This window comes from Desmodus rotundus, chromosome 2 (genome assembly GCF_022682495.2).
Source record: "Desmodus rotundus isolate HL8 chromosome 2, HLdesRot8A.1, whole genome shotgun sequence".
Lineage (NCBI taxonomy): Eukaryota > Metazoa > Chordata > Mammalia > Chiroptera > Phyllostomidae > Desmodus > Desmodus rotundus.
The window spans coordinates 209331027-209358856 of NC_071388.1; the positions used below are offsets into that span (position 1 = coordinate 209331027).

The following is a 27830-nucleotide window of genomic DNA, read 5'->3' on the forward strand; positions in this document are numbered from 1 at the left end:
CCACGGCTGCTGAGACGGTGGCGTAAAGGCACCGAGGGCCACACGAGGCTGTCCTGCGGTAGAGACGGATCGCGCTTGGAGGAAGCCCCCGGCCCTCTATCTTCGCGACCCCCCGCCGTGATCCAAAATGGGACACCGCCGCCCGCTCTCGGTTAGCAGGAGCACAAGCCAGTTCTCCTTCCGGGGGCTGGGGTAACTGCTCCCACTCCAAGGCCCTGCCCAATGTGCCCTCCGAGGTGGTGTGCTCCAAGACACCCGGACACCCGTGGCCGTTACCGTGAGGCTGTCCCGAGGAATTAATCCACGACCGACGGCCTCGTCCTTGAGGGGACTTCTACAGTGCTCCCAAGTCCTGAGCCACCCCCATCCCGTTTCCCCAAAGCCCAGAGGGAAGTGCCGCTCCCAGCAGAGTGACCTCAGGTCCCACGTTCCGACGAAACCCGGACTCTCCTCTTACCCGCCCCCAGCGACACCACCGCCAACCCTTACATCAGAACCCAGTGGCTCTCCTCCCTGCTTCCTGGGTGGCACAAAGCCGCCACTGGGCCCCAACAGTTGCACAGTGCCAGTGGGGACTGCGACCTAAGGAGCCTAGAGGGTGGGCGACCCGTTGGAGGCTGGGCCTGGAGGGAAGGTTCGAGGCAAGTAGCCCGGGAGAAGGAACTAGAGAAGGTGGGAGCTTTACTACCCAGTGGTGTGGATAGGGGCCCAGACTATCCTGCGTGGTCAGTGGACAGAGGATGCCGCTCAGCCCTACAAGTCCAGATTTCTAAAATATCTAATAAACTCCTTACCCATCTCAGTGATACTTAAAAGTTATTTTTTGTATTTCAGTCACTAATGGTATTTCCACATACTTGGTTGCCACCATAGCTGAGATCTTTTCCCCACTACAATTTCTAATTAGTGAGCAGTTGTCATCAACTCTTAATAGTACTAATCTTTATCATGTTTTTTTTCACTTTAAGTAGTTGATCAGATCAACTGTAAATAATTCCTTATGGCTCTTTCCTTTGGGACTGCCCATACAAAGTTGTTGGGTGCTGATGCTATTGGTCCAAGTAATTTACCTGACTTTATACAAAGATGTTTGAAGGTCTTTGAACTTTTCCCAGAAAAACTTACACCTAACCCGGGGAAAGAACCAATAATGAGTACTCAACCTCTCAACAATAGTGCTTTATTGATGAAAGGATAGTTTCAATGGATACAAAATGGCTGCGTAAAGTAAGTTTTCAAAATACATTTCTATAGGTAAAGAGTATCTCTTAGTAAAAGAACAATTATCTATTAGCAAAAGTATTTGTTTCGGTTTGGGCAAAAGGAAAAGGATGTAAAGGTGCAGGTCCGCCCCCCCGCCCAACCATCATTAGGTGGCAGCCAGCCCCGAGACGCAGTTGTGTGCGCGCACACACACACAGAGCTTACACAGACCACATGCAAATGCTCCCCTTTTATTAGCACCTTTGATAAACGCCAAAATAGCCCAAGCACTTGGCCTTGGAGGTGCTCTCAAGTCACGGAACACTTTTTCTTGGTAAGAGCTTTGCACAATGTGCCGAAACCTAAAGCTTTGGACCATTCATGACTGGGTGACAGTGAAGGGGCCAAGGCAGCAAGTGCACTTTTGTAACCAACATATTTTGACCTCATTTTGTTTTTTGGCCGAAACAAAACCCCCCCTTCATCCTCAGATTAAGCATTTTCTCCATTTTTATCCCCCACCCCCTACTCCATTTACAACAAAATGAAAACAGTGAACCAGCACCTGCTCCCTCCAGGCCCCCTTCCATCTGCCAGTTTCTTTCTCAACTTCAGTAGAAATGCTGAAAAATAAAAGCAGGCCCTGGAGCATCAGCACCCTCAGAGCTTGAGACAGAGACACGCCAGGAGGGGAGGTAAGGGCCACAAGGCACACAAAACCCACCATGGGCAGCTTTGACTGGTGGCACCTGCAACCAGGCCAAGGAGCAGATTTTAAATGTCTTCCATTCTCATTGGATGCATGGGGAAATTTGCATCACAAATAATGAAGGAAATGCTGGTGGCTAAAAGTAAGTGAGGGAGTCCGCACATACAAAAAACATGACCAGTGCAATTTTTCTCCCTTCAGAAAACCATTAAAAAAAGAAACAGTTAAAGGAAAGCCAAATAGGAAAAACCTGATTGGCACTCTGGGCTTCCGGGGACTGAAACCTCAGGGCCTGTGACAGGTCTGGATTTGGCAACCACCCCTTCAAAGGACCCCGATTTCCACTGCTGAGGCACATCTTCTACACCTGCAGTTATAAAAATATATACTAAAGTGCAGTAAAAATATACAAAGGTTACTTTCTGAACAGGTCAATTACTAATTTTAAAAAATTATTTTTTTAATTTGAGCAAAAATAGTTTATTGACTGTGCTGGTAAGAATCTTAGCTGCACTGTGAAAACTGGAGCTCTTGATACTGACTTTTTCCGTGAGACCAGTATTAGTGGAAAACACCATAAAAAGTGGCTGTGGCAAGTTCTCTGCACAGTGGCTTAAAAAATAACCTAGTGTAAGAATCCAGAGACTTCTAAAATTTACCCTTAAAAGCCTATTTTTAAAAGACTAAGTATAAACATGTATTTCATTAGATAATTCTGTTTCATTTGCTAAAAAGATACATGTGCAGATGAATGAAGGGTACTGAATTACAGCAGCAAAACCGGTCTTAGGTGCTGGGCCCAAACAGAAGCGAGGCAGGGAGGCATCTCCACAGGAGCTCCTGGGGAGCAAATGGCTCTGTGCCCTCTGTGTCACTAGGTCCGCGTCTCTGTGCCACTCAGAAACATGCTGGGTAAGTATGAATGTTCTGGGAACAAATCAAGAGTGTTCCTCCAGGACAAGAGGGTTAGGCCCGCCATGTCATATTAGCATACTGCCTGATCCCTGGAAATCCATGCTAACTAATGTTAGTGGTTACATAAGGTGGAAGAAAATGCAACACTCACTCACAAAATACAAAGTCTACCCTCTAGCAATGAATACAAATGTTAGAAGTACTTCATACAAAAGAACACATCAGAAGTTTTTTAAAAATTAAATTTTCGAGCCACAGTCACAATAAAGAGTGGATGGGCACCTCTCCAACAATTTCTTGAAAACAGAGCTGGGTTACTCCTCTGGAATGTCTGTCTTGCAGTGTTTTCTGGAAAAAAAAACAAAGCACAACCTGTTTAAATGGGAGGCAGGCAAAGCTTGCTGCTTCCACCATTAACAGCTTATTTTTCTGCAAAACAAAGAGCACAAATTGAGAAGATGGGTCAGCCTCCTCTGACCAGAGTTAATGAAATCAAGTAGTCACTATGAGGCTCTGGGAAATTGGAAGGACTGCAAAACTGAAAAGCACACAAAAATATAAACTAATTTTATGCGTACTAAGTAGAATTTCCCTAATTCCAGTTAAAGTTTTAAAAAGAGGGGCAGCAGCAAGGTCAGAGGAAACCAGGGAATTGACCACCACTCCCTCCCTCCTCGATGGAGCCCCAGAGCCCTTGCTTCTTTCCACTTCACCTTCCTGTCCCCAGGGGACACCAAACCTGCAGATGTAGACTCAGCCTCTGGAGTCACTAGCTCCATGACCGCAGGCAAATAATTTCAAATGCTTGCAAGGCACCAACCTCCTTACCTGTAAAGTGTGAACTCTGCCTGTGCCCTGGGACTGGGCCAAAGTCTAACCAACTCTGACTTAGGTGGGGTTACGTGGACAGTCCTGGGATAGTAACTGCTTACACCGGACAAATGTACTTGTGTCTTCTGGTGTATGGATTTCCTAACAAAAACCTTTCCCAACAAGCCACACAAGAGCAAGGGCTTTGCTTGGTGGCCAATGTCCCCAGTGTGCTCCCCAGATCTTTGTTCATCACCTGTCTGTCATGGAGGGCTTCTGAAAGGTGGACCCCTGGGCTTCTCCCCTTCTACCTCATCTGTGCTGCCCTGTGTCACTCCTGTCGCTTTCACTGGCACTCTGCAGTGAGCAGTGCAGACCTCTCCCCATGCCCAGCTTCTCCTCTCAGGCCCGAGCCAGCTCAGACTCTGTCCACCCCAGGCACCGCTCCGCTGAGGACAGGCACTGCCTACCCCTTCCTCTCAGAGGAGATGACAGCAGTCGCTCAACAGCTCTGAATGCCCACCTGTGCCCAGGACACAGGCTGGGATCCTTGGTCTGTAGACTCCCTTCAGGAGGGAAGCCACACACCTACTCCTTCTCCATCACCAGAGCTGGAGCAGAGCTGCAGTGAGGAGCAGGGGGAGGCACCTCCCTCAGGGCAGCCTTTCCCGCCTGGCTCAATTCGCCCATCGAGCCAGCTCTGCTTTTGGTCTGCATGAGCTGTTTAACACGCTTGAAATTCTCTTTGAAGAGATTATTTCCAGCTTTAATAAAGGTCTAAATATATAACTAATAAAAGTTACTTCAATATACAGTTTTTGTCTAATGTTGATCATATTTGTAAGCTTAGAAAATAGGAAAAATCTTTCCTAGACAGGAGTGGAGAAGCTTCCTTTTTTGGGGGGCAACCCTTTCTCCTTGAAGGTCAGTGACAGAAAGCTTCCAAATGCCAAGCGTCAGCAACACTTGAGGCAGTGGTGGCACCTGCCCTTGCATCTGGGCTGAGTCGGTAACAAGGCTGCTCCTGGACTCACTACCTCACACGTGGTGCCCGTGAACGGCGCCGTCACCGTCGCCGCCCTGCATCTGCAGCTGCATCTGCGCCTGCATCCTGGCGATCATCTCCTGCATGCGGCGGAGCTATAGGCACAAGAGGGGACACATCACTGAGTGCAGGGTCTGTCCCTTACTCTTCATGGATGTCCTGCAAGGCCTAACATTTCAACCTCTATGCTTTCCCAGCACAGGACAAAGAATTCACAAAGAACTCTTACAAACCAGGAAAACGAGCAACAATTCAACAGAAAGTGAGCAAATGAGAACATATACTTCAGTCTTAAAGAGAAATAATTAATAATTAATAAACAAAAACAAAGGAAGACAAGACAATGGGACATTTTTCTAACCTGAAGGTGGGAAAGAGACTGCGGCTGTCCAGAGGAGACTGTTAGCCCGGGCTGGGGGCAGCCCTGGACCCTTCCCCGGAGAATGCGCACCCTCCGCGGCCCCTATACATTCTACCACTGAGCTTTCTCTGTGTTTAAGAGACCTCGAGGCTTGCAAGCATTATAAAATATTTACCTAAATTTTCTTCAGGGAACTTTGTGGTTATGCTGTCAACATTTAAGTATTTGCTCCACACTGAATTAATTTGGCTAAAGTGGTGAGTTTTATTTTAATTTCCAAAAGGCTGGCCTGTTCTGGGGTGAGTTACTGAGCGTGTCTGGACCCCAGGTCCCTGCAGAGCTCAAGGCCAGCCTGGTCAAAGCCTGCTTCCTCCCTCTGGGCTGGCAGTTCCAGACACGGGCTCCGTCGGCCCCCCAGCCCCAGACCACAGGCTCTGGGCGACTGACGGTCTCTGCCGGCTCCGTCACCAGTAAAGGGAGCCTCTTCTCATCAGCCCCTTTCCCCCAGACTCCTGTGTTTCCCCCGCTTAGTCTTCAAAGCAAACATTACAGTTATCAACCTCTTCTCCCAAAGTACAAACTTGGCAGGCACACACAACTCTGCTGGAATTGCATTAAAATGAGGGATTGAGAGAAAATTGCGATCTTTGCATTAAGCATCCTAAGAAGTTATGTGTATTAAAATTTTGAAAATTGCCAGTAGTTTTCCAGTCTTTCCCCATGTGAGCCCTACATATTTCTTTTTAAATGTTCGTTAACAGTTAAGATTGGCAGTTTCTCGTTATGTTTTCTAATTGGTTATCATCTACGTGTAGATAATATACATAGGTACAGGAGAGCTCATTTACGACCATATATAAAACCAGTCATTTTACAAGATTTTTTCACTAAATTGCTAATGGAGATTGAGATAATACATGTAAAGCAACAGGCACATTATTATGTATAAACATATATATAAAGTACGTTAGTTATATTCCTTCTTAAAAATAAGGAAAACTATAATAAACTAATACTGTAACACATAACATTATTGGATGTAAACTAGACTTTAAAGGTAGTACTTCTCTACTTACCTCAGCTTCCTTTTCTAGCAATATCTGGTCTTTATTCATGTCCTCATTTTCCACTTTTCTAAGAGTTGAAAGAAATCACAATGATAATACTGCAACAAATACAAGTTGGTTATTTCTGAGGACAGATAACCAAAGTCACATTTCGTTTTACATTCCTGAGAACTGTATCTACTTAAAATTACATATACTTATCGTTTTTCTGATTAATGACATGAATAAATGATGAGTAAAAAAAGCAACATGAAATGGAAAATTCAAGAGACACTCTCAGCTGCTGTGGTGACACTTGTATCTCAGCCACTTCCCAAAGATGATGAGCTTTCCCCCACTGTTCTTTCTGAACACGGATGGTGGCCAGCAACTGGAAAGGAAGCAGCGGGCCCTGTGGTCCCAGTGAGGTGACCAGGAAGGAGACTCAGCCTTTAAGGATGCAGCCTCTTATGCACTCTGCCTGGCCCGGGGCTACTGCCTGGCAGGCTGCTTCTCAGTGGGACCTGCTTGCTGCCTCCCTCTGCAGCCTTTCCTAAAGTGTGGTCCCCACGTTGGTAAGACAGGGAAGCAGACTTTAATATGCACCTTGTATGCATGCACTTGTCCACCAGGTTTTAAAAGTGGGAATATTTTAGTGAACTACAACAGAGAAAATTCTTTTTATGAATGATATATATCACATATTTGTTAATTAAGCTCTAGATGTAGATGTGATTTTATCAGCTATGAATCAGGTCTCAAATAAAAACCCCTCACAATGGTAAAATGGAAGAGCAAAGTGTGGGCAGCTGTGAGCGTTTCTGAGCTAATTGGGGGCAACCACACTTTCTTAATGGCAGGTGCATCTGTCCTCATTTCCTGACAGATGAAGCTTTTGAGAAAGTACCCAATGCACGTCCTTGGCCTTTCCATCTAAAGCTGTGCTGTACATGCAGATGATTCAAGCTGCCTTCAACAGGCAAAAGAGGGCACCATTTGATTAAATTAGCAATGAGCAGCTTGTAATAGTCCTTTTCAATGGGAAACCAAATCATGTTGCTTTGAGGTCAAGGAGGCTGAGCTAAACACACACACAGGAAGGGACAGTGAAGTCAGGGCAACACGACATGGATAGAGTGGGACTACGGGACTCGAGCCATGACCTGCCGCCTCTCTTGAGCCTCTCAGAGCGGAAGTTCTCGTAGTGGAGGTCCTGGGTCACCTCCTGGAGGTCCTGCATGTGAGTGCTGCAAGAGACAAGAGTGCCCTGTGCTGGGCCCACACAGGAGCCACCACACGGAGCAAGCCCCCAGCCCCAGCCCCAGCTGCTACTGAAGCAAGCGCACAGCGTACCCGCCTGGCAGGCCAGGGGTAGGGCCCCTCCGTGGGCCTCTGCCACAGGCACAGCCAAGCTCTGCATGGGACCACTGCCCCGCACAGGGCCGTGTGCACAGACTTCAGGAGATTTTTCAGGTAAACAAATTCATGACTTTTGGAGCTTAAAATTTGTATCAGGAGTTAATTAGCTTAAACTATGGAGAATAGCACAAAATGAAGTACTGATGTTCTGGATGAAACAGAAGCAGCCCCCCAACTCTCCTAATCCTGGTATGGAACATTTGTGGGTTTCGGGCCAGGCCTCCCCCCACTGTGAGCACTCCAGGACGAGCAGAGAGACCATATGCCCGTACTCGGGACCCAGGAAGCAGGCTGAGTCGTGGCGAAGGGGCAGCCTGTTCTCCCCCATTCTCGGAAACACACAACAGGCACCAAAGCGCCTCTTCAGCTGCCACACCCTCTACCTGTGACAAGAGTCATGACAGCCACCGACCGTTGCTGAAGGGCTCGGGGCACTTTAAACATCTTATATGGTGACTGAATTACAATAGAGCTTAAATGATAAACTGAATGTTTTTAGTGATTTTAATTTACTAAAATTGCTAAACCAAGTGAGACGTATGTGACATGCAGAGCCATTTTCACTTATTCAAAGTCTACCTGATCAGCCATTGTTTGAACTCTTCTGATTAAAGAGCTAACAGGCTTTGGCAACATGCTTTCTTTTATCCTCTTCACTTAAGAACAGCAGCACTACTGTACTGACTGTGAAATCTGGTTTGAAAGAAAACAGTCTCTAACAGTTTTTGTAGTCCAGCCTGTCCTGGTTGCAGGGACTCACTCGAGGACTCTCCAGGCTGGCGGGGCCACCCGGAGGCTGACCACAGTGGCAACGCGCCCTAGCGGGCCCTGCGGCAGATCTGACCGCCTCCTGCCTAGAGCAAGAGGCGACCCACGCTGGGTTTGGCCACCCCACAGTTTAGGTCTAGTCTACTTTTAGCCTCAAAAGAGACTCAAGCTATCAATCAGGAAAGAGAGCATACTGAGCTACAGGCCACAGATGGAAGGGCTAGTTCAGATCAGCCTAGAGAGCCGTGCGTAGGGCCTCCGGCACCTCACTGCGGCGGCCCCACAGCAGGCATCGTGGGGCCCTGTGAGCATCCCACACTCTCTGTGCTGGGCTCCGCCAGCGGGTGCCTGTGCGCGGCTTACATGAGCATTGTCCTCAGCTTTAGAAAGTCGTTGTGCTCTGGGTTCTCCACCTCCACGACACCCCACGGATAGAGGCGGCCTCGGACCTTCTTGCCTTTGGCTTCAATCAGCTGATTGGATCCAACCACAGAGAAGGGGATACTGGCCTAGAAAGAAACACAGGGTCAACAGGCTCCACGGGGGACCCCCACATTCCCTGCTCACACAGGCACATGAACAGAGGGGCACTTGGTATCACCATACCAACACTTGGAAAGCTAATGATGTGCACTTTACCCAAAAGTGGCCGGTGTGGCCCAAGAAAACAAACTAAACCTGCAATTAAGACTCCTAAGCCTTAGAGTGATAAGCCAAAATATATTTAAAACAAACATGTTATTGAAAGCAAATCTACTGGACAATTCCTGAGGCAAGGCCCCAGGATCTGGCCTGGTTCCAGCCCCACCCGCCGTGCGCCCTGACACCCGGACACGGGAGCCAGTCACCCTGTGCACCCAGGGCTGCACCTTGAGAAGCCGGGTCTGCTCTTTAAAGTCTTCATCTTCATCTGACTCTGCGTCAGGCAAGTGATAAATTTTGATGCTGTGTTCTTCAATTTCATCCAGAATCTGACAGAATGACAAAACCAAGTGCAACTTGAACAAACTACATGAACTTTACTCAAGCCTAACTCATCAGAAAATACATCAGAATTACCCAATAACAAAAAAAATCAAATGGATTACAATAGTTGTTTTCAAAGACCCCACAAACCACTAAAATGGTATTTATGCATTTGGAGGACTGCTGTCCACAGTAACACAATAAGCTGCCACCACCCACGTCCCAGCCCCACATAGCGGCTGCAATGACAAGTGCCCCAGGAGAGGCCCAGCCAGGTGCTGCCACCAGAGAAAAGCCACAGGTGTTGCCCAAGGTATCATTGGAGAACATGCAGGAGTCTCAGGTGGAGACGGAGAGGAACCCAGGTCAAATCTGTTAAAGCCACAAGGCGAGGACACAGGTGGTCCGTTTTGGAAATCAGCAGAAATCTAGGATGATGGGAACGTAGGAGATAGAGTTGGACAGGAGGGGAGACCCACTGCGGTTAACAGGCTGAGGTCTGGGACCTGAGACCCTGACTTTTATTCAACACTCAAACACTGGCCCCCAGCAAGCACCACTCTCTACACCATCAATCAGGGAGACCACTGAGAGGGGAGGGAAGACACGGACGAGCTGAGGTGAGCAGCCACTGGCCAGTCTACACGCAGGACACTCCCCCAGGTACGAGGCAGTCCAGAGCTCTGTGTACTCACACAAGGACCTGGGCCCTGTGGACGGGGAAGGGGTTCTAGGAAAAGTAACCTCGAAGGGTGATTTGCTCATAAATTTCCCACTAGGCCCAGGCATGTAACTTCCTTCGTAAAAGGGTCTTTGCTTTAAGCAAGCCCTGTCCATGGTTTCTAGGTGAACCTTTGTTACACCCCCTTGCAGACCCTCCTTCTCCAGTGTGCCCTGTAATCTGAGGGTGGCTCACTCCCACCCTCTATAATCTTCCTATGTTCCCTCCTTAATTCCAAATACATAAAATAAGCTGCAAAACTGTTATTTCCTGGAGCATTTGAGATCTGGTGCCCTTCCAACGTCATCGGTTTGGCTCAAGTGAACTGCTGTAAAAATTCTCTACAATCGGGACATTTCTTATGTCAACAGCCCAACCAAAGAGAACATACCAAAGGCCTTACACTGCACCCACTGCACTAATGCAGAGAAGCCACCCCCCGCCCTGTGCTTTCACAGCTCCTCCTCCATAAATGGCAGGAGAAACCACCACAGGGGAGAAGCCGAGGTCAGCACGACCCTTCCAGCCTATCGTCCACCCTACGGCCCCAGCGCTCCTATGGAGGCCGTGGAAAGCAAGGCCATGCTGTGGATGAGAGCAGATCCTGGAAGGAGGTGTAAGCAGGCTGTTTCGAACCAGAAGAGAGGAGTTAAGAAAGCAGTGGCTGCAGGAGTTGCAGAGCTGGCTCCGGTGCTTGGGAAGTGGGGAGAAGAGCTCTGCAGTGGGGAAAGAGGGCTCCTGGCTACGTGCTTCCAGAAGAGAGAAGTAAGATTCTTAGAAGCCACAGGAAATGACATGATCAAATGCCATGAAGCAGTGCTGACCTTCAGGGATCAGGAAAACAAGTCATAAGAGCACACAGCAAAGCCCCCTGGAGCCGCCCAGGGCTGACGATGGAACCGCTGGCCATGCCCAAGACAGGAATCTGCGGCTGGACAGCAGGCCCAAGTTGAAGGGATTCAGGAGAGGGTGGACTGAACACCAGGGCATAGGACAAAGGGGGCGGTAGAGGTCTGAGAGATTCCCTCAGGTCAGGGAGGAAACCAGATAAAGAGAAGGGGTGAAAAAGACCCAAGATCAGAGAGGTAAGTGCCTGCGGAGGGTGACATCCAGCCCCAAGTGTTGGGGTACAGGATGACGGGGATCCTGTCAGAGCACCAAGCCCCCCCCTACAGGGGGGGTTCCCTTGAGCAGGAATTGCTGAACACTGGCTGCCAGGCATAAAAACTCCTAAGGTCTCAGGGGCTCCTCCAAGGGGCTAAGTATTTCCTCAAAGACTGGCAGCCACCCGAGACAGCAAAGGAGATGGCTAACAAATATGGCTCCGCACAGTGTAGGACTCTGCTACGGAAACGCCAGCAGGGAAAAAGCGAACATGTGAGAGCCAGACGGCAACCTAACAGTCACTGCCCGAAAACCAGAGTACCTGTCGTCAACGAAAAGACAGGTGAGAGCGCCAAGGGCACCGAGCAAGGGAGGGAACACGTGACAAAAACGGGTGACACAGGAGTGTCCCAGGGAGAACCGTGTGCTCACATGCTGCTTTGGGAAGGCAAACTTACAAACTTGTTTTGAGGGAAATTCAGTCCCCTTTCAACTATTTAAATGTGCATCAGGCCCTGTTCTAAACTCTTGGAGCACACAAGCGAGCCAAGACCCCCAAAGTCAGGGACGGGGCGTGGGAAGGATGGACCCAGAAACACACTGAAGAACCACTGTGTCAAGGGGCGTGCTTTCTGCGTGTGCTGGGACTTCTCGGAAAGTCTAGTGGCAGAGACATATGCACGACCTAACCCTATTCTGTGCGTGTGTTAAACAAAAACACAAACAGACCAAGTCCTGGAAGGACAGATACCCGTTAACAGTGGTTGTTTTTGTGGATAATTGAAGGAACTCATACTGAACAGAGACCACTGCCACACACAGGCCCCTCAGGCCTCCCAGCAGCAGACTGTCGTGATCGCCCACGTCCCCAGGCGGGTCTGGGGGGTGGAACATGGGCAGAACAGAGCGTGTCTCAAGAGATGACCCCCCCCCAATCCCCCCCCATTACCGAGCACTACAAAGCCGTGCACGTCAGCTGCCTTCTAGGCCCTGAGGGGGTGTCCACCTAGGGGGAGCTACAAGGACTGGTGGCAATCAGATGCCTCTGTGAAAGCAAAATGCCACACAACTGCCTGGGTTCGGTGTTGGTTACAAAGCCCGCCCCCCCCCCCCCCCATGAGCCCACGTCACGCACCCTTTTCTTCAGGCGCTCTCGTTCCTTCAGGGTGAGCGTGTCCGCCTTGGCAATGACAGGCACGATGTTGACCTTGTTGTGTATGGCCTTCATGAACGCAACGTCTAAGGGCTTTAGTCCGTGTCCGAAGGGCGAGATGAAGTAGAAGCAGCAGTGCACCCTGTTGTCCACGATGTGCCGGCGGTTCAGACCGCTCTCATCGTGCAGGTACCGCTCGAACTGCTCATCGATGTAGGAGATGATGGTCCTGAAGCTGAGAGACACACGGGGCCTCATGGGGAGCCAGGTGGGCCCCAGCGTGAGAGACAACAGGTTTTCCTCCCCCTGCGCCCTATCTACCAAACACTCATCTGTAAATGGGAATGAGAACTGACTCTTCCATTTGGCGAGATGGAGGACTCTGGAAACTGCCAAGCATAAGGGTCGGGGGTCAAAAGTCGGAATGGAAGAGGTGGGTCAAAAGCCTGTGCTGACTGAGTGATGAGCCTGGGCTACCAATGCCTTCAAGGGGTGCAACAGGGTAGAGGGGTGCAGTGGCAGCAGGCGGCACAGCCATGTAATGCCAAGGCTGACCTGCAGGAGGGTCAGTTCCCGATGAAGAAGAGACAGGCCTCCCCCTCCTCCCTTTTCTACCCAGCACTGGACACTGACGCTTTGTGCCCACGGGGGAGGCCCAGGAACCTCCATACACACAATGGGATTCTCGGGAGGGTCTGGGGGAAGGTGGCTTTCATCTTCTGCATGAGCGGCCACCCTCAGGCACGGAGTCCTGAGATTTCACTTCCTTGCATGTGGACAGGAGGGACATTGGACCCCAAAATCATGTCCATTGGCTATGGCTCAAACCAGAACAAGGGCTGACTCTGTGATCTTAGATTTCAGTAGAATGTTCTTGGAGAAAAAAAATCACACTCTTTCTCTGTGCAATTCCTTAGTTAAAATATTGTAATTAATGTGTGTTTAATAGTCTCACTGGTTTTTTACCACATCCAGTTACTTAACACCCAGCAATCACTCATCAACACCATGCAGGTAAATGTGTCACAACAGGTGTGAACACATGCACAGCCTGCAGCACTCCCGGGCACCCTGCCCCATGGGGCGCGTACCAGTCCCTGCAGTTGATGGCGTCGCCATAGCCGGGTGTGTCCACCACTGTCAGGCGCAGCTTCACCCCTCGCTCCTCAATCTCAACGGTAGAAGCCTCAATTTGGACTGTTCTTTCAATTTTCTCTAGAAAAGAAACAAACCTAGTAAGAGAACATGCCTTAATATAGAGCCAGTTTGCAAAGAGAAAACATTACCCGTTTAGTTACTTTCTTATTATCAAACAAATAAATGACTTAGAAGTTGCTACCTCTCTTTGAGGAAGGTTTTCAGAAGGTACGTGTGAGGATTGTGCAAAAATGACCCAAGTCCACAAGGGAAATGTTGAAGCTAAGATTAAAGGGCTGCCTGGGAAAGTAAAAATGCTAATAATGAAAATTGTAATGTCTAATCCTGGGACAAAGAAAACAATGAATTCATTTAAAAGTTGAATTCAAAAATGCCCGGCAAAGGGCTGCATGGCCCTGCCGCGGCAGCCCGGGACCCAGGCTCTTTCTGCACGTGGCCCAGCTGCTCTACTTGCAGCAGTGGATGCCGGCGCCCTGCACCGGACACTCAGACAGCAGCCTTGGGAGTCCCAGCCCCCCACCCCCACAGAAATCTAGTCACACAGCTTTCTCCACCAGAGCAAACACAGAACATAGGCAGGAACTACTTATGACACTTTAGAAGACAAAAAAACTTGGGAGTGGAAGGATCTATGACTACACTGTCAGTCTACAACCCAAATCCAATGACATCAGGTGTAGCACACCTTTCCTGACCTCATTTAAAGCCGAATGAAAGCAAACACTCAGGGCTCAGGCACCAAATGTTAATTACGCACTCTTTAGCAACTTTCACATTGAACTACATTTACAAGAGTGGGAACTTTTATACCTGCAGCTCCAGGTATGATTCTTTCTGGGTAGAGATCCGTCAGGAACAGGCTGTTTATGAGAGTCGATTTTCCTAGCCCTGATTCACCTTCAAATGAGAAGAGAACACTGTCATGGCGCTGTCAGGGTGACATCTTCGGAGTGTCCAGGCTGGGCCTGGCACTGGGCGAAGTGTCCCACAAACACCATCCTCTGGACTCCATACGACTGTGACTTTGGTACCACTCTCCCCGTTTCGCTGATGAAGAGATGGGTGCTCACAGCCCAGGCACCCCTGAGAGCAGGACCTCGTTCTGGTTCCAGACTGTGGGGCTCCAGAATTTGAGCATCTGAAGACCAGAAACATGACCTCACCTCTTCACAGACATGTGGAGTAGACTCTGAAGGGGTCTTTATTTTTCAGTAAACAGAATGCAAAGTAGGTTTTCAATCATGACTCTGCTAATTGTTTAATGTATCACATTTTCAGAAAACTGAACACACCTCACCAATGTCGACAGCACACACTTTCCAACCTGTGGGAAGGGGAAACGGTACAGACACCAAGACCCGTGTAACCGACCTTGTGCGACATCCACCTGCCCGTCAACAAGGTGGGGTCTGGCCCCCTCCCCATACCTGTTTTAAACACGTCTGTGTCCCAAAACGGGCAACTGCCTTCATTAGGCTACTTCCCCACTCACACTGTTGAGTGTAACATGACCAGTTTGGGCAACGCATAGTCACTGTAGCATTTAAATGAGTTAAGAATCTCGCCCTGGCTGGTGTGGGTCAGTGGATTGAGCACCAGACTGTGAACCAAACGGTCACAGTTCGATTCCCAGTCGGGGAACGTGCCTGGGTTGCGGGTCAGGTCCCCAGTGTGGGGTGTGCGAGAGGAAGCCACACACTGATGTTTCTCTCCCTCTCTTTTTTCCTCTCCCCCCCTCTCTAAAAAAAAAAAAAAATGAAATCTTAAAAAAAAAAAATCCCTCTTCAACTACTGTTAACTACATATTCTGAATGTTTTAACATTTAACTTAAAGAAAGTACAAAACACCAAAAATTAGATTTTATGTGTGAAGGAAGCAGGAAGACTCCACTTCACTGCAGGTTAGTATTGATGGCTTAACCTGCATGGGGAAGTACTTCCAAACTTAGTGCCTCACTGTCTTGGGGGCTCCAACCCAGGCTTGACCCCTCCCACCCCCCTGCTAAGCTGTGTGGCAGGAGCACCTGTTTTAAAAAATCATTATTGTTGTGAAAATCAAGAAGAGAGTGAATGTGAAATGTGTGGACACACAAATTAGGACTTCAACTTTCCCGGATGAAAAGGAGTAAGACAAAATGAGAATTACAGGCTGAACATGTCCTAATACAGGAGCACCAAAAAATGTGACTAAACACACACTATCCCATCAAGTTATCCTTTTAGTAAACTGTCCAGAAATCCCCTCATTTTTACCACACTAGAAGGGAGTCTGACCAGGATATGCTAAGTCCTTCCTGAGTCCCTGGCACAGGTCTGAGTGCCAGGACAAAAACAGAAAACAGGACAGAGAAGTCCCTGCTCCGTGGAGCTCTGCACTCCAGTGGGGGCACACAACAAAGTTACTATCAGTGGCTGAGTGGGGACAGCTTGAAGGGGGCCACTGTGCAGACGACATCGGAACACAGGTGTTGCAGGAGCAACAGCCTTTTTTTAAAAAGCAGTGCTAAAACCCTGGTAGCTGACTTCCACTCATAAATCTTAGTTTGGAGGGCGTGGTTATTTCACCTGGGATGGCCTTGGGGCTACATGTACAAATGACCTCCTGAGATCATGACTGTTCTTGAGCCGAATTCTGAGGGTGCCCTGCTCTGCCCCACTGCCACTCTCCCCCCACCCCCATGTGGGGAGTCTCAGACAGGTGCCTTTTAATGGGGGAAACACGCACAAAAGATTTGGACCAGTGTACACACATCACTGGCCAAAACTTCTACACAAAACATATGGGGTCCGCAACCTTCATTTAGTCATCCTGTAAAGTAGTGACAGCGAAGACTGGTAGGGCAGGTGGCATTTGGAGGTTACAGAACAGCTCATTTGCATCTGTTAGATGGAAATATGCAACATCAGGCACAAGGTGGCGCCACAACATGAAAAATTCACAATGACAACAAGTGGCCCTTGCTTTCCCACTACTACTGACACCCCATCAGGCAAACTGTCAGAGGCTTTAGATTTTAATCTAACTGGGGTTTTGTCTTTTAATCTTGGGCTAAAAACCAAAAAACTTAGACCAAACCAGGGATGTTGGGAAACAAAGAGATTCCTAACCTGGGGGAGTTTTTGTTCATATTTACTTTTTTCTTTTTTTTTTCTTTTTAAGAATTTATTATTTTTATAAAGAGGGGAAGGGAAGGAGAGGGAGAGAAATATCAATCTGTGGTCACCTGTCACACACCTCCAACCAGGGGCCTGGCCTGCAACCCAGGCATGTGCCCTGACTGGGACTTGAACCAGCGACCCTCGGATTCTCAGACCAGCACTCAATCTACTGAGCCATACCAGCCAGGACCACATTTAGTTTTGATTTTAACTAACACAGGAAACTGCTTGCTTCCTCCATGTCTAACAAGGGCCTTTCCTGAAGGCCGCTGAAGGCCAGCACTCTAAGTGGCCAGCTTTTCTGCTCCAACAACTCCTGTCACAGGCAGAACTCCTGAACCCACAATTACTTCAGCACTACTTTTGCTTTAAGGCCTGATTTCACTTCCTGAGTTTTCTAACACTCTTGTGAACTTGGTCGTTCTAACCGTGCCACTGACTTTCTACCAGGTAACACATTTGGCAGTAAGCCTCATACTTTTAACTTGCTTTTTTCGTAAACTGAGCCACCATGGCACATAACCACAGGAGGCTAGTACCCTGACATAGGTCGTCACCACTTGAGTTGGCGCTAGAGCAGCATGGCCACCCCACTTCCTCCCTGATGTCTACATACTAATTTGTGATTTCAAATTCCTTGATTTCGGCCAATATTTGTGGTCTTTCATTTGCATATAGTTTGCCATTTTGTGAAGTTTCCCATTTCTTTAGACGTCTGCTAGAATTTTAAAAACCTTGCCTTTCCTCTCCAAAAGTCTCTGACTTACAAGCTGGGTGTATTGGGGTTTTCTTGATACACCATTTTTTCTTGAGCTGCTAATAGTCACAGTGTAAAAGTTGAGGGTTTTGTGGTTAACTCTCTACCTGTTTTTCACTACCCATCTCACCCTCAATCCCCCAACTCGACCCATCAGGTACAGTTTACATACACCCTGATGGAAGAGTTCCGGGCACTCATTTACACTGTCCAGTTGGATTACAGACAACAGGATTCACTCAGGTAACCACACTCTGCTGGAGATAAAGATTGTCTCTGAAACGCTAAGTAGCTATCCTCCCTAGTCTCCACTGCACCACACAGCCATCTGCTTGCTGTCACTACACACTGGTTTTAATTACTGCAGAACTCACCTACACGGGCTCATTCAGGCTGTCTGCCTGGTTGCTTCTGCTCAGCATAATTAGCTCTGCAGATAACTCTGTGCTGTTTACTCATCAGCAGTCCGAGTCTACTTGCTGAGCCTATTCCACCGTCTGGATCCACCACCCCTGCTGACCTGTCTTCCTGCTGCAGATACACCAGTCCTTCCCTTAAATTTGCATTGTCCACTGACATATAATTAACATGGTTGTGTTCAAGTCTGTCATTCTGCCATTGTTTTTCTTTGTCTCATCTGTTCTTTCCTCTTCTGCTTTTTGATTGAACTCTTTTGCTATCTGTGTCCATATTATTTCCATGTGGTCCACAGTGTTGTTTTCATTTTAAAGTCTGTTATCTTTTTCTTTCAAAAGATTTTATTTATTTTTAGAGAGAGGGGAAGGGAAGGAGAAATATGGGGAGAGAAACATCAAGGTATGGTTGCCTCCCACGTGTTCCCCTACTCGGGACCTGGCCCGCAACCCAGGCATGTGCCCTGACTGGGAATCGAACCAATGACCCTTGGTTCACAGGCTGGTGCTCAATCCACTGAGCCACACCAGCCAGGGTTAAATTCAGTTTTTAAACCAATTAAAAGGCAAGAGGTCTTTTATAATTATAGCACATCTGACATACCCAGTGTTCCCTCTTCTCTTGCCAACCTGAAGGAGCTTACTTACTATTCCTATGGTGCACAGCTGCTAGTCATAAAAGTCATTTTATTCATCTGAAAATGTCTTCTGTCTTTAACGTTCACTTCCACATCAAAGGTTATCTTTGGTGAACACTTCTAGGCTGACAGTTTTGTTCCTTGAGGACTTTAAGCTGTCATTTCACATGGCTGAGCAGTATTCCTGAGAAGCCAGTGGTCTTCTTACTTTTGCTCCTCCGTATGCAATGTGTCTTCCTTTTTTTCCCCTGGCTACTTTTAAGCTGTTTTTCCCTTTATTAGTGGTTTTCACCTCTCTGCTTCTCTTGGCATTCATTCATTCTACACGGTGCTGATGTCAGTCTGGATGCTTCTCACTGCCCTTTCCCCTGCAGTCTCTACATCTGCAGCTGGCCCATCAGAAAACTCTTCATCTCAGATGTGTTTTTTAAAAATACCTAAATGTTCATTTGATTCTTTTTTGTTTTCTCCTATTTATCTCACTATATTCATGTTTTCCTTTGAGGGCAGAAGCCCTCAAATACTTCCATATTTAAAATATGTAAGTTCTTGTCCGCCTACCCTAGCATCTCTATCTTTTCCCGATCTTTTGCTATTTCCTGAATTCTCTCCTCATCACGTGCACATTCTGTTTGCTTCTTTGCAAATCCAGTAATTTTCTATTGGGTGCCAGATACTGTTAATGCTACACTCTAAATGTCAGGACCCTGATGTCCTCCTCTAATGAGCGATGAGTCTTATCCTCAAAAGCAGCTGGTTAATTCTTTCAAGTCTCTAGAAGCTTTGTCACGGAGGGTTCCAAACAGCTTTTCCGTCTGGTTTAGCCCAACTCCTCGGTAAGCACTCTCTGGAGTTTCAAAGGCACAGGTGGCAAACACAAGGCCCACAGGCCGAATCCAGCCCTCCACCTTCTTTTATCTGGTCTGGCACCTTGTTTCTACCTGGTGGCAGCACCAAGCTCTCACTTAACTGTTAAGGAATAGTTACATGTATACAGTCCTAAAATTACATTTGGCCCTTTGAAGGCAACGGAGAGGCTCATGTGGCCCCCAATGAAAATGAGTTTGACACCCCGGTTCTAAGGAATGCCCTGGTTGTTCAGCGAGGTCCCTTCTAATTGGCTGGCTTTCCAACTTTGCTGTCTCCACTTAGCTCACTCTCCTGAGCCTTGAGGCTTGCACAGCTGTGTGCAATTTCAGAGTCAGCCACAGTGTCCAAGGGAACCCATCCATGCAGTCCCCTGGAGCCCTGGCTGTCTCTGGAATTCTGCCATTCCACCGCAGGATCCAGGTACTCAGCTTCCCAGAATGGTGAGCAAGTCTTTCTCAGCTATGAGACCCCTGTGTCTAATCCCCTTAGTCCTCCCCAGGGCAGGGTGGGGGCAAAGCAGGAAGCTGGAATGACTTTACAGTTCACAGGATTTGCTTCCTTCTCCCGAGGACCAAAGCTCTACATTGTCTGTTGCAGAATGTCTTAAAAGAGCTGTTTCCTACATGCCCATCTGCCTGTAGTCATTCGTGCCAGGCTCAGTCTGGCAGCAGTTGTTTCAGGGAGCAGCAAACGATGCCCTCAGTGCCAATGAGCCCGCGCTTTCCACACAGAGCTTCCCGGGACACGGCCGTTTCCCATGACCACAGCAGAATGAATGGCTGCACCAAAAACTGGTTCCCGAAGCCTGAAATGTTCACCATCTGGCCACATGAATTATTCTGTCCTGGCCAGAAGCAAAAGTTACCGCCTGTTTTAGAGTGCTCTAAAATGAAGTAACTGTGGGAGAGTGCACTGAATTTCTCTCTTCCGTCGGGAACTTGAATCTGCAGCATCTGCAGCATCATCATCATCACCATCATCACCATCATGTAATTGTGATCCTAAAACCTGTCACCATTCCCTTGTCTGGACCAAGGGTCCCACAATCTCTATCATGTCAGGTTGATGAACTACTCACGCTAGGAAACAATGATCTGTCCTACTCATACATGACCATCATCAAACTACCTCCACATTTCGGGGAGAATCTAACCATTGTCAAGAACAAAATGTGACGTGGTGAGCAGACTAATAGTTCAGATTCTCACGGCCATGCTGAAACACAACCGATGCTGTAACCCATGGAAACACAACTGACAGAAAATTGCAAGTAACCACTTAATTTCAAAGGACTTTAAGTAATAATCGAAAAAAAGCCTTGTATGGTATGAATTGTTACTTGTTTAAAATACATCCAGCACAAAAATGGAACATTTTTTAAAGTATTAAACATATTTCTCATTAAGTGTATACTACAACCTACTAATATTTAACAAGTTACTATGTAACGCAGAGGCCTAAAGCAACAATAAACATTTACATTATTTCATGGGTATTCTAGTCAGGAACTTGGGACTGTCTGTGGTGAGAAGTTGTGGCTGGGGTGGGGGGGGCGGGTTCTCTCACGCACTAACAGTGAATGTCGGCCAAGACGCTGGCACCTCAGGCTGGGCCAGGGCTGCAGGATGTTTCTGAGATGGGTCACTACAAGGCTACTGGCAGGCCTCGGTTCCTGGCCTTGTGGGACTTCACTGTAAGGCCGCTCGAGTATCTTCTCAACATGGTGGCTGGCTGCCCCCCAGTGAGCCATGAGAAGGCGAGATGCAAGCACAATGTCCTCTGTGACCCCGTCTCAAAGTCACACACCTTCCTTTCTGCACTGTCCCACTGGCTACACAGGTAAGACCTATTTGGCGTGGCGGGGGACTGGACAGTTGCCTGAATACCAGAAGGCGAGGATCACTGGGCAACATTTTGGAAGCTGGCTGCCACAATGAGTAAAAACTACCACTACATAGTAATAAATGACAGAAAAATTGCAATTTTACTTAGGCAAAATCTTCTACAAATATAAAAATACCTCCCATTCCCAAGTTATTTGACTCTGCCAACAAAGGAATTTTCCCTTTGACTTTATAGATCACACTATTATTACACTCTACAGGTTGGGGAGATAGCCACCTTCAAGGGAGGACCCCAAAAACCCAGAATTTATTTATAAAAATTGTATACTTATTCTTACATGTTAAACCTCAGTCACCTTCAGAGTATCCTCCATTTGATGTAATATACTTATTGAGACCTTTTTCCACTGCTCAAAACAGTTTTTGGAACTTGTCGATTTTGATGCCTTTTAAGCAATTCTACCATTTTTTGTTTCACCTCTTGAACATCGACAAAACGTTTCCCTTTGAGGACTTTTTTCATGCAGGGAGATAAAAAAAGTTGCTGAGGCAAGATCTGAGGAATAGGGCGAGTGTAGCATGAGGGCTGTGCCGTTTTCGGTCAAAAACTGCTGAGCACAGCAGTGTGGGCAGGTGTGCACGTCAATCTCCCACCACAAGTGGGCAACTGCATTGAAAGCATCTGCAAAAAAAATTCACTGTAGCCGAAGGCAGCTTCTCACAACAAGGCCAGCTGGAACACTGATACAGACAGGTTCCTACAACACTCACCTAATGGGAGAAGCCTGTACCATGAGGAGCCCGCCCTCCAGAAGATGATTTTGGGTTTTTTTTTTTTTGCCTCCCCCCATATTTAATAAGCAAGAAAGTATAAGTTAACTTCTTACCAACAACCATTAGTGTGAACTCAAAACCTTTTTTCACTGATTTTCTGTGAACTTGGTTGGGAAGATTTGCAAATCCAACATAGCCAGGAGTTTCTGGATTTATAAACTGGGCTGGTTGTTGCTAAAATAAGATTTTACAAAAAAGAAGAGAGAGAGAGAGAGGGAGAAAATAAATACCTTATCAGTTGCTTGTAAGATATAATCAAGCTGTGACAAACATAAGTATCATTAGTTTTCACAAACTAAATATATATAATACACAACACTTTCAAATAGTCACTTCTATCAGAAACCTAATGGTATTCACTTAGGAACATTTATTATAAATTAGAAAAACCAATCCAGTGTTATTCCATATCTATATACTGACCTAAAATTACATTTCTGTTAAGCAGTTAAACAATACATAAGAGAAAATGTGTCAGGCGTGATGCATTTCTGAAAATTACCCAGGAAAAGCGCCACATTTCTTGCTGTATTCCTAGCTCTACAGAACAAGCCTCACCACAGGTGAGGCAGGCAACTTAGGGGTGGGCTTATATCTAGCTTCAAAGACCAATACACAGAAGACTGAGAATGAGACACAGCTGACAATGCTAAGTGCCAACGTTCCCTGACAGATGGACACCTAATACAAGGAATGACAGGTGGACGTGAGAAAAAGCAAGTAAAACTGTAGAATTGGGCACACTATAAATGAGTGGAAGTCAAAACACATCAATTGATTTATTTACTTTCTAAATGTAAATTAACATGTGCATATGAGTAATATACTCAGAAGAAGCTGTCAGTGGTTATTTCTAGGTGATGGAATCATGGTTAATTTTTATTTTCTTTTTTGCTTACTGGTGTTTCACACTAATACTTGTACAAAGAGCAAAAATTAGCATGATGCTTATGCATCAGATAGTAACACCCACAGATTCAAAAACAAAAGACAAGAAATAATAACTAATTTTAAACACAAGTTCTGCTTTTCTCCATGTCTTTTAGAACTAGTTTATTTCATGGCTCTGGGCTAATCTGCAAAAGCTAATATAAGTCAATTTATCAAGTTGGGGAGCCCCATAAATTTCATCATGATAAATTCTTGGAATTTAAAAGTATTATGGGATTAATCTTCTGGGAATGATCTAGGAGCCTAAATGGATTATTCCTGATGTATTTAGAAACAAAAAATTGGAAATCTGGGGAAAAAAAAAAAAAAAAAGCTCAAAGCTTTTTAGGACAATTAAATGAGAATTCTGCCTTAATGAACTGAATAATCAGTTGTTATTAAAAAGAATGCATCGTAAGTTTTGACTGTAAACAGTTTGAGGATACAAAGCAGTTTCTACTGACCTTAGACATCTTCAGTCAAGTTCCGGCGGTCTGTAAAAACAAAACCACACACATGTGCATATGTCCATGACGCATACGTGTATTTAATTTACCATGAACTGACATGAAGATGGACTTCCACATAAGACACCAATAGCTTGTTTCACTCAACTTCTCAATTACATCAAATGCGTCCCCAGAAATGATAAAACCACCTCTCGTATAAAGAGAAATTAGACGTGAACAGCTGACGAAAGCAAGCATGTGTAGCTACGTATACATATACACGACATCCCATGTTCTCAAGAACGTTCACACTTGAGTAACGAGTGCACATTCGGCAGGATGGACACCCAGAAGAGAGTTTCCCTGGACTCTGGCACCGGGTCTTCTCCGGTCTGAACCTTCTCCCTGAGAAAGGGACGCTGCAGAGCACGGTGCCAGCTGCCAGGCTCCCCGAGCTCCCAGGAACCAGCTTTCGGCGCGGGGGCAGACAGAACGGTATGGACTGCACTTACAAAGCAGAGGAGGAAGGACTTCAGGCACTTGAGAGTTAGAGAAATGGGGCAGTTTTAGAGAGCTCTGGAATTTTAGGACAAACTTTAGAAGCCTTGAAACTCTGGGAAATGTGGGGTCTGATGGCTAGCCTTTGGCAACAAAGTCAAGAGATGTGAAAGCAGTCAATCCCTCTGGTGCTCAGAAACTTTATTAGAAAGCTGCTTTCACTTTCCTACCCCTTCATTTCCCCCAAACCTTAACATTGCTGAATACTGCAGACTCCAAGTCTCCCTTCTGAATGAAATGTTGCCAACCACCTCTGAAGAAATGAGGCCCCTGCACCTCCTGTATGGTTTGGTCTGGAAGAATGAGAGGGGGAGAGGACGAGGATGGTGACATTAATACTTACATGCAGTGTGTAAACTGCTTCTTGCTATTAGCACATCTTCACTAAGGAAGGGAAGGGGGCGTATCGGGTGAAGCCCAGAGTTCCAAGTACAGACTACTGATAAGGAGCAGGTGAAACTGGATCTGAATTATCCAAAATGCTTTCAGCCTAGGTCGTGCAGTTAGGGTGTGCTCACAGGAGAGTAGGAATGCCGCATAAGAAGATGAATTAGAGAAAAACACCTATCATTGGTTTAAGGAGACACCCTTAGTATTGTCATCAGACTTGGTTGCTGAATTTTATCATGTCTCTTTAGCATCTATCCACGTGTGATTTTTCTTTAATTTGTTCCAACAACTTATTATATTCATGGATGCTTTAGGTACATTTCTGGAATTTAACTGCCAGCAAAAATTTCACCGAGAACTTTTGCATTTATATTCATGAGATAAACCTAGAACTTGCTAGCTTTCTTAGGCACCCAGCTGTATTTGTTTAATAAAGTTGAGCTATCTTCATAAAATAGAGCGCTTTCCCTTTTTAAGTAGTGGCTTACATGACACTGGTGTTGCTTGTTCCAGGATGGAATTCAGCTCTAACTCTGTCTAGTCTTGGTCCCTTTCCACTGGCAGATCATTGCGGGGCTGTGCAGTGGTATTTGTTCTAGTTCGGGTCCCCACTGCTTGGCTCCCCCAGATTGCCAGGCCTGTGGCCATCCTGGTCATCTCCTGTGTCTGTGCTCATACCTTTTCTATACGTATTTGCTTTTATTCTTAATAGGTCAGCTGAGGAATCTGTTTCAAGGAACCAGCTTTTGGAATCATCTACCCTTCTATTGAGTTATTTTGTTCATTTCTTAATATGGTCAAAACCAAATTTATTTCCAGTGAAATGTGTTTTCAATAAAAAGATATAAAACCCAAATTCTTGAATCGATGAAGCTTTTGCTGTGCGTTAGAGATCTCACTTTCGTCTTCTTTCCATTGTTTTCTGGACAGCTTGTGGTTTTGCTTTATCCTAGATTCAAGGGTTATCCAGGAATGTTCCAAACTGGGAGTTATTTTTAGCCTCTCCCCCTCCCCACCCCATTTTAGTTAACAGATCATGATTTGTAAACATCTGCAATACTATAAAAATCTTTTAAGCCTAGGCTGGGTAGCTTAGTTGACTTGGGGGTCATCCAGATCCACCAAGGTTGAGGGTTCATCCAAGAATGCATAAGTAAGTGTAGCAGCAAATCGATGTTTCTCTCTCTCTCTCCCCAATCAATAAATTTTAAAAAATCTTTTAAAATTTGCTTAAATTTTCTTCACAGCAGTTACCTAATTCTTAAAGTTCTCAATTGCTTTTTCTTTGTTCCATTGACTGAAGCACCTGGTTTTCAGTCAGAAAGGCTTGATCCAGGAACGCAAAATGCCAAGCACTGTGATTAATTTAAAACTTGGTACAGAACAATGGGATTCCCCCAAACCTCAGAAATGTGGTCAAATGAAAATGTCATTCTTTCAGATTGTGCTCATTCTAGATGCTAGAATTGTTTACAACGCTCTTCTTCTTGACCCGTGGCTTCCTTCTTCCACAAAGCAATACTCCCATCCCAATTCACATAGAAGAAACCAGCTTTTCCAAAACAAAAGATGAAAGATGGATAAAACTGGACCCTTGGCAATAAAAACGTATTTTGCCGGTGGCACTTATATTAGCGGACTACCCATAACTACCATTCATTGCAAGGTGCTCTTTTATTTAAATACATTAGCGAAGTCCACAAAATGACCCTGCGACGCAGGGCCTCATCCAGAGCCCTTGGGTGTTCTGGCGCTCCAGAGGCTCTGCATTTGAAGACGGTACCCACCCAGCACACCACACAACAGCCCGAAAGGCATCTGGGCAGCGCTCCGCAATCCAACGCATTTGACGCGTGAGGCCGTTCGCCCAAGCGGACGAACACGGACTGTATAAATGGCTTCAACCCAATTCTGCTCCCAAATGAGTTTTGGTATCTCCTCTCTCTGGGGAAACAACAACTTTTCTTTCTTCAGCGATTTGTCTTTGGAGCTGGATATAAAAAGGGACCTCAATCACACCTATAAACGATAAAGGGGGTCCCCCCATCCCTTCCCCATCTCCCGAGGTCACCAAGCTGCCGTAGTTCAAGAGCAAATCTGAACTACGGATTTGGTTGAAAAGCCCTTGTTCTTAGCCTGGGCTGCTGTGCAGGGTGAGAGACTAAGGCGGAAAGTGGAAAAGAGTATCAGGACATCCTTTATAGCCAAGGTCAGGGCCAAGATTCAACAGAGCAGCATACACCACCGGGAGGGGCAAAGAAAGCCTGCGTCCGAACTACCAAAAGCGGAAACCAAGAACCCCGAGCCACAAACGCCAGGAAGCAGCTTTCATGACCCTTTCCCCCGTTATGTATCTAGCCTCGCGGTGGTAACACTGAATTTGGAACAAATCCCAGTGTTGCTTTGGAACACTGAATTTATCTTGAGGTATTACGACGATTCCAATCATTTGAGAAATACTTGAGACCCTACTATGTTTGGGGGCGGGGGGTGTCACTGTGCTGAGCAATGGACAAGGGTGGCTAAACCCACACATCCCAGCCCCCGCAGGACTGGGGGCCTCGTGGACAATGCCACACGGCAGGACAGGACAAAGGCCGACATCAGGTCAACTCCTACTCCAGCCCGAGGAAATCTAACCTGGGCCAGGTCCAACATAGCAGAACTGGAACTAGGCAAGCAAAAGGCAGAGGAAATGGAAGGTAACTGAGTTCCAGACAAAAGAAAGACCGAAGGTGAGAAAGACCACAGCAGTCTGAACCAACTCCGTGTGCTTGGGTCACGTGTCTACCGGGGAGCCACACAGGGTAAGGATGGCAGCAGTAAAAAACGAGGCGGCAAGGTAAACTGTGGCCCGGTCGCGTGGGCGCTGTGGACCACGTTAGAGTTGGGGCTTCCCGGAAAGCAGCGGTGGCCGTAGGTGGGCCTCCTCGTCTGCTCCGTACCTGCGGCCAGGGACCGCCTGGAAAGTTAACGAGGCGGCAAGAACTTCTCCAGGCCTAGTCTCTGCTGGGCGCTGGCCGGATGAGACGGCCCATGTCAGGGCAACAAAAGGATGGCCGCAAACGAAAGGGCCCGACAGGCCACAACCTGCACTCTGCCTCCCGGACCACGACCACCACCTGCACTGGCGGTAGCCCAGGCCAGTCACTGGGCCCGCTCCACAGAATCATCCCACTGGGCGAGCAGGGGGTCACTCGGGTTCTCCCGGGACACACCCCATCGCTTCCGCCCGAGCCAGGGTTCCCGGGGAGCGGGAGCCGAGGAGGACCGAGGAGGATACGGAGAAGAGCAGAAGACAGCAAAGAACCCAAGATGGGGAAGGTACGGAGGCACAAGGACCCTCGACCGGACACCCCTCCCCCATACCGCGCGGTCATCTCCGTCCGCGCGCCCCCCGGAACGGCTGACCGTCGCCCTGTGCGAGCCCCCCGGCCACTTCTGTGTCGGCCCATAGCTCGCACCCCGGCGGCGGCAGCAGCGGAGACCCTCGGCGAAACACTCACCACAGAAAAGGCGTAGAACAGGAGCCAACCGACCCCGCCACAGACCCACCCAGCCCGCCGTCTGCTCTCGCCCCGCCTCACGCGCAGGCGGGTTACGTCATCAC

At 47.3% G+C, this 27830-nt stretch overlaps 1 protein-coding gene across 3 annotated transcripts; it reads right to left on the reverse strand.

Annotated features, from left to right (window-relative positions):
• Positions 1–1164: 1164 nt before the first annotated feature.
• SEPTIN2 (septin 2) lies at positions 1165–27830 on the reverse strand. 3 transcript variants are annotated; one of them, XM_024563893.4, is made up of 12 exons: positions 27727–27830; positions 23288–23317; positions 21947–22067; positions 14189–14275; positions 13312–13435; positions 12203–12455; positions 9146–9247; positions 8640–8785; positions 7253–7336; positions 6120–6177; positions 4675–4777; positions 1165–3175 (listed from the first exon to the last, which is right to left on the reverse strand). In XM_024563893.4, the coding sequence occupies exons 2-11, from the start codon at positions 23294–23296 to the stop codon at positions 4676–4678; spliced, it is 1086 nt and encodes a 361-aa protein (XP_024419661.1). In that variant the 5' UTR covers positions 23297–23317; positions 27727–27830; the 3' UTR covers positions 1165–3175; position 4675. The 3 variants fall into 3 exon arrangements, with proteins under 3 accessions (XP_024419661.1, XP_053775332.1, XP_071076866.1); XM_053919357.2 differs by lacking the exon at positions 27727–27830 and adding an exon at positions 24020–24099; XM_071220765.1 differs by lacking the exon at positions 14189–14275.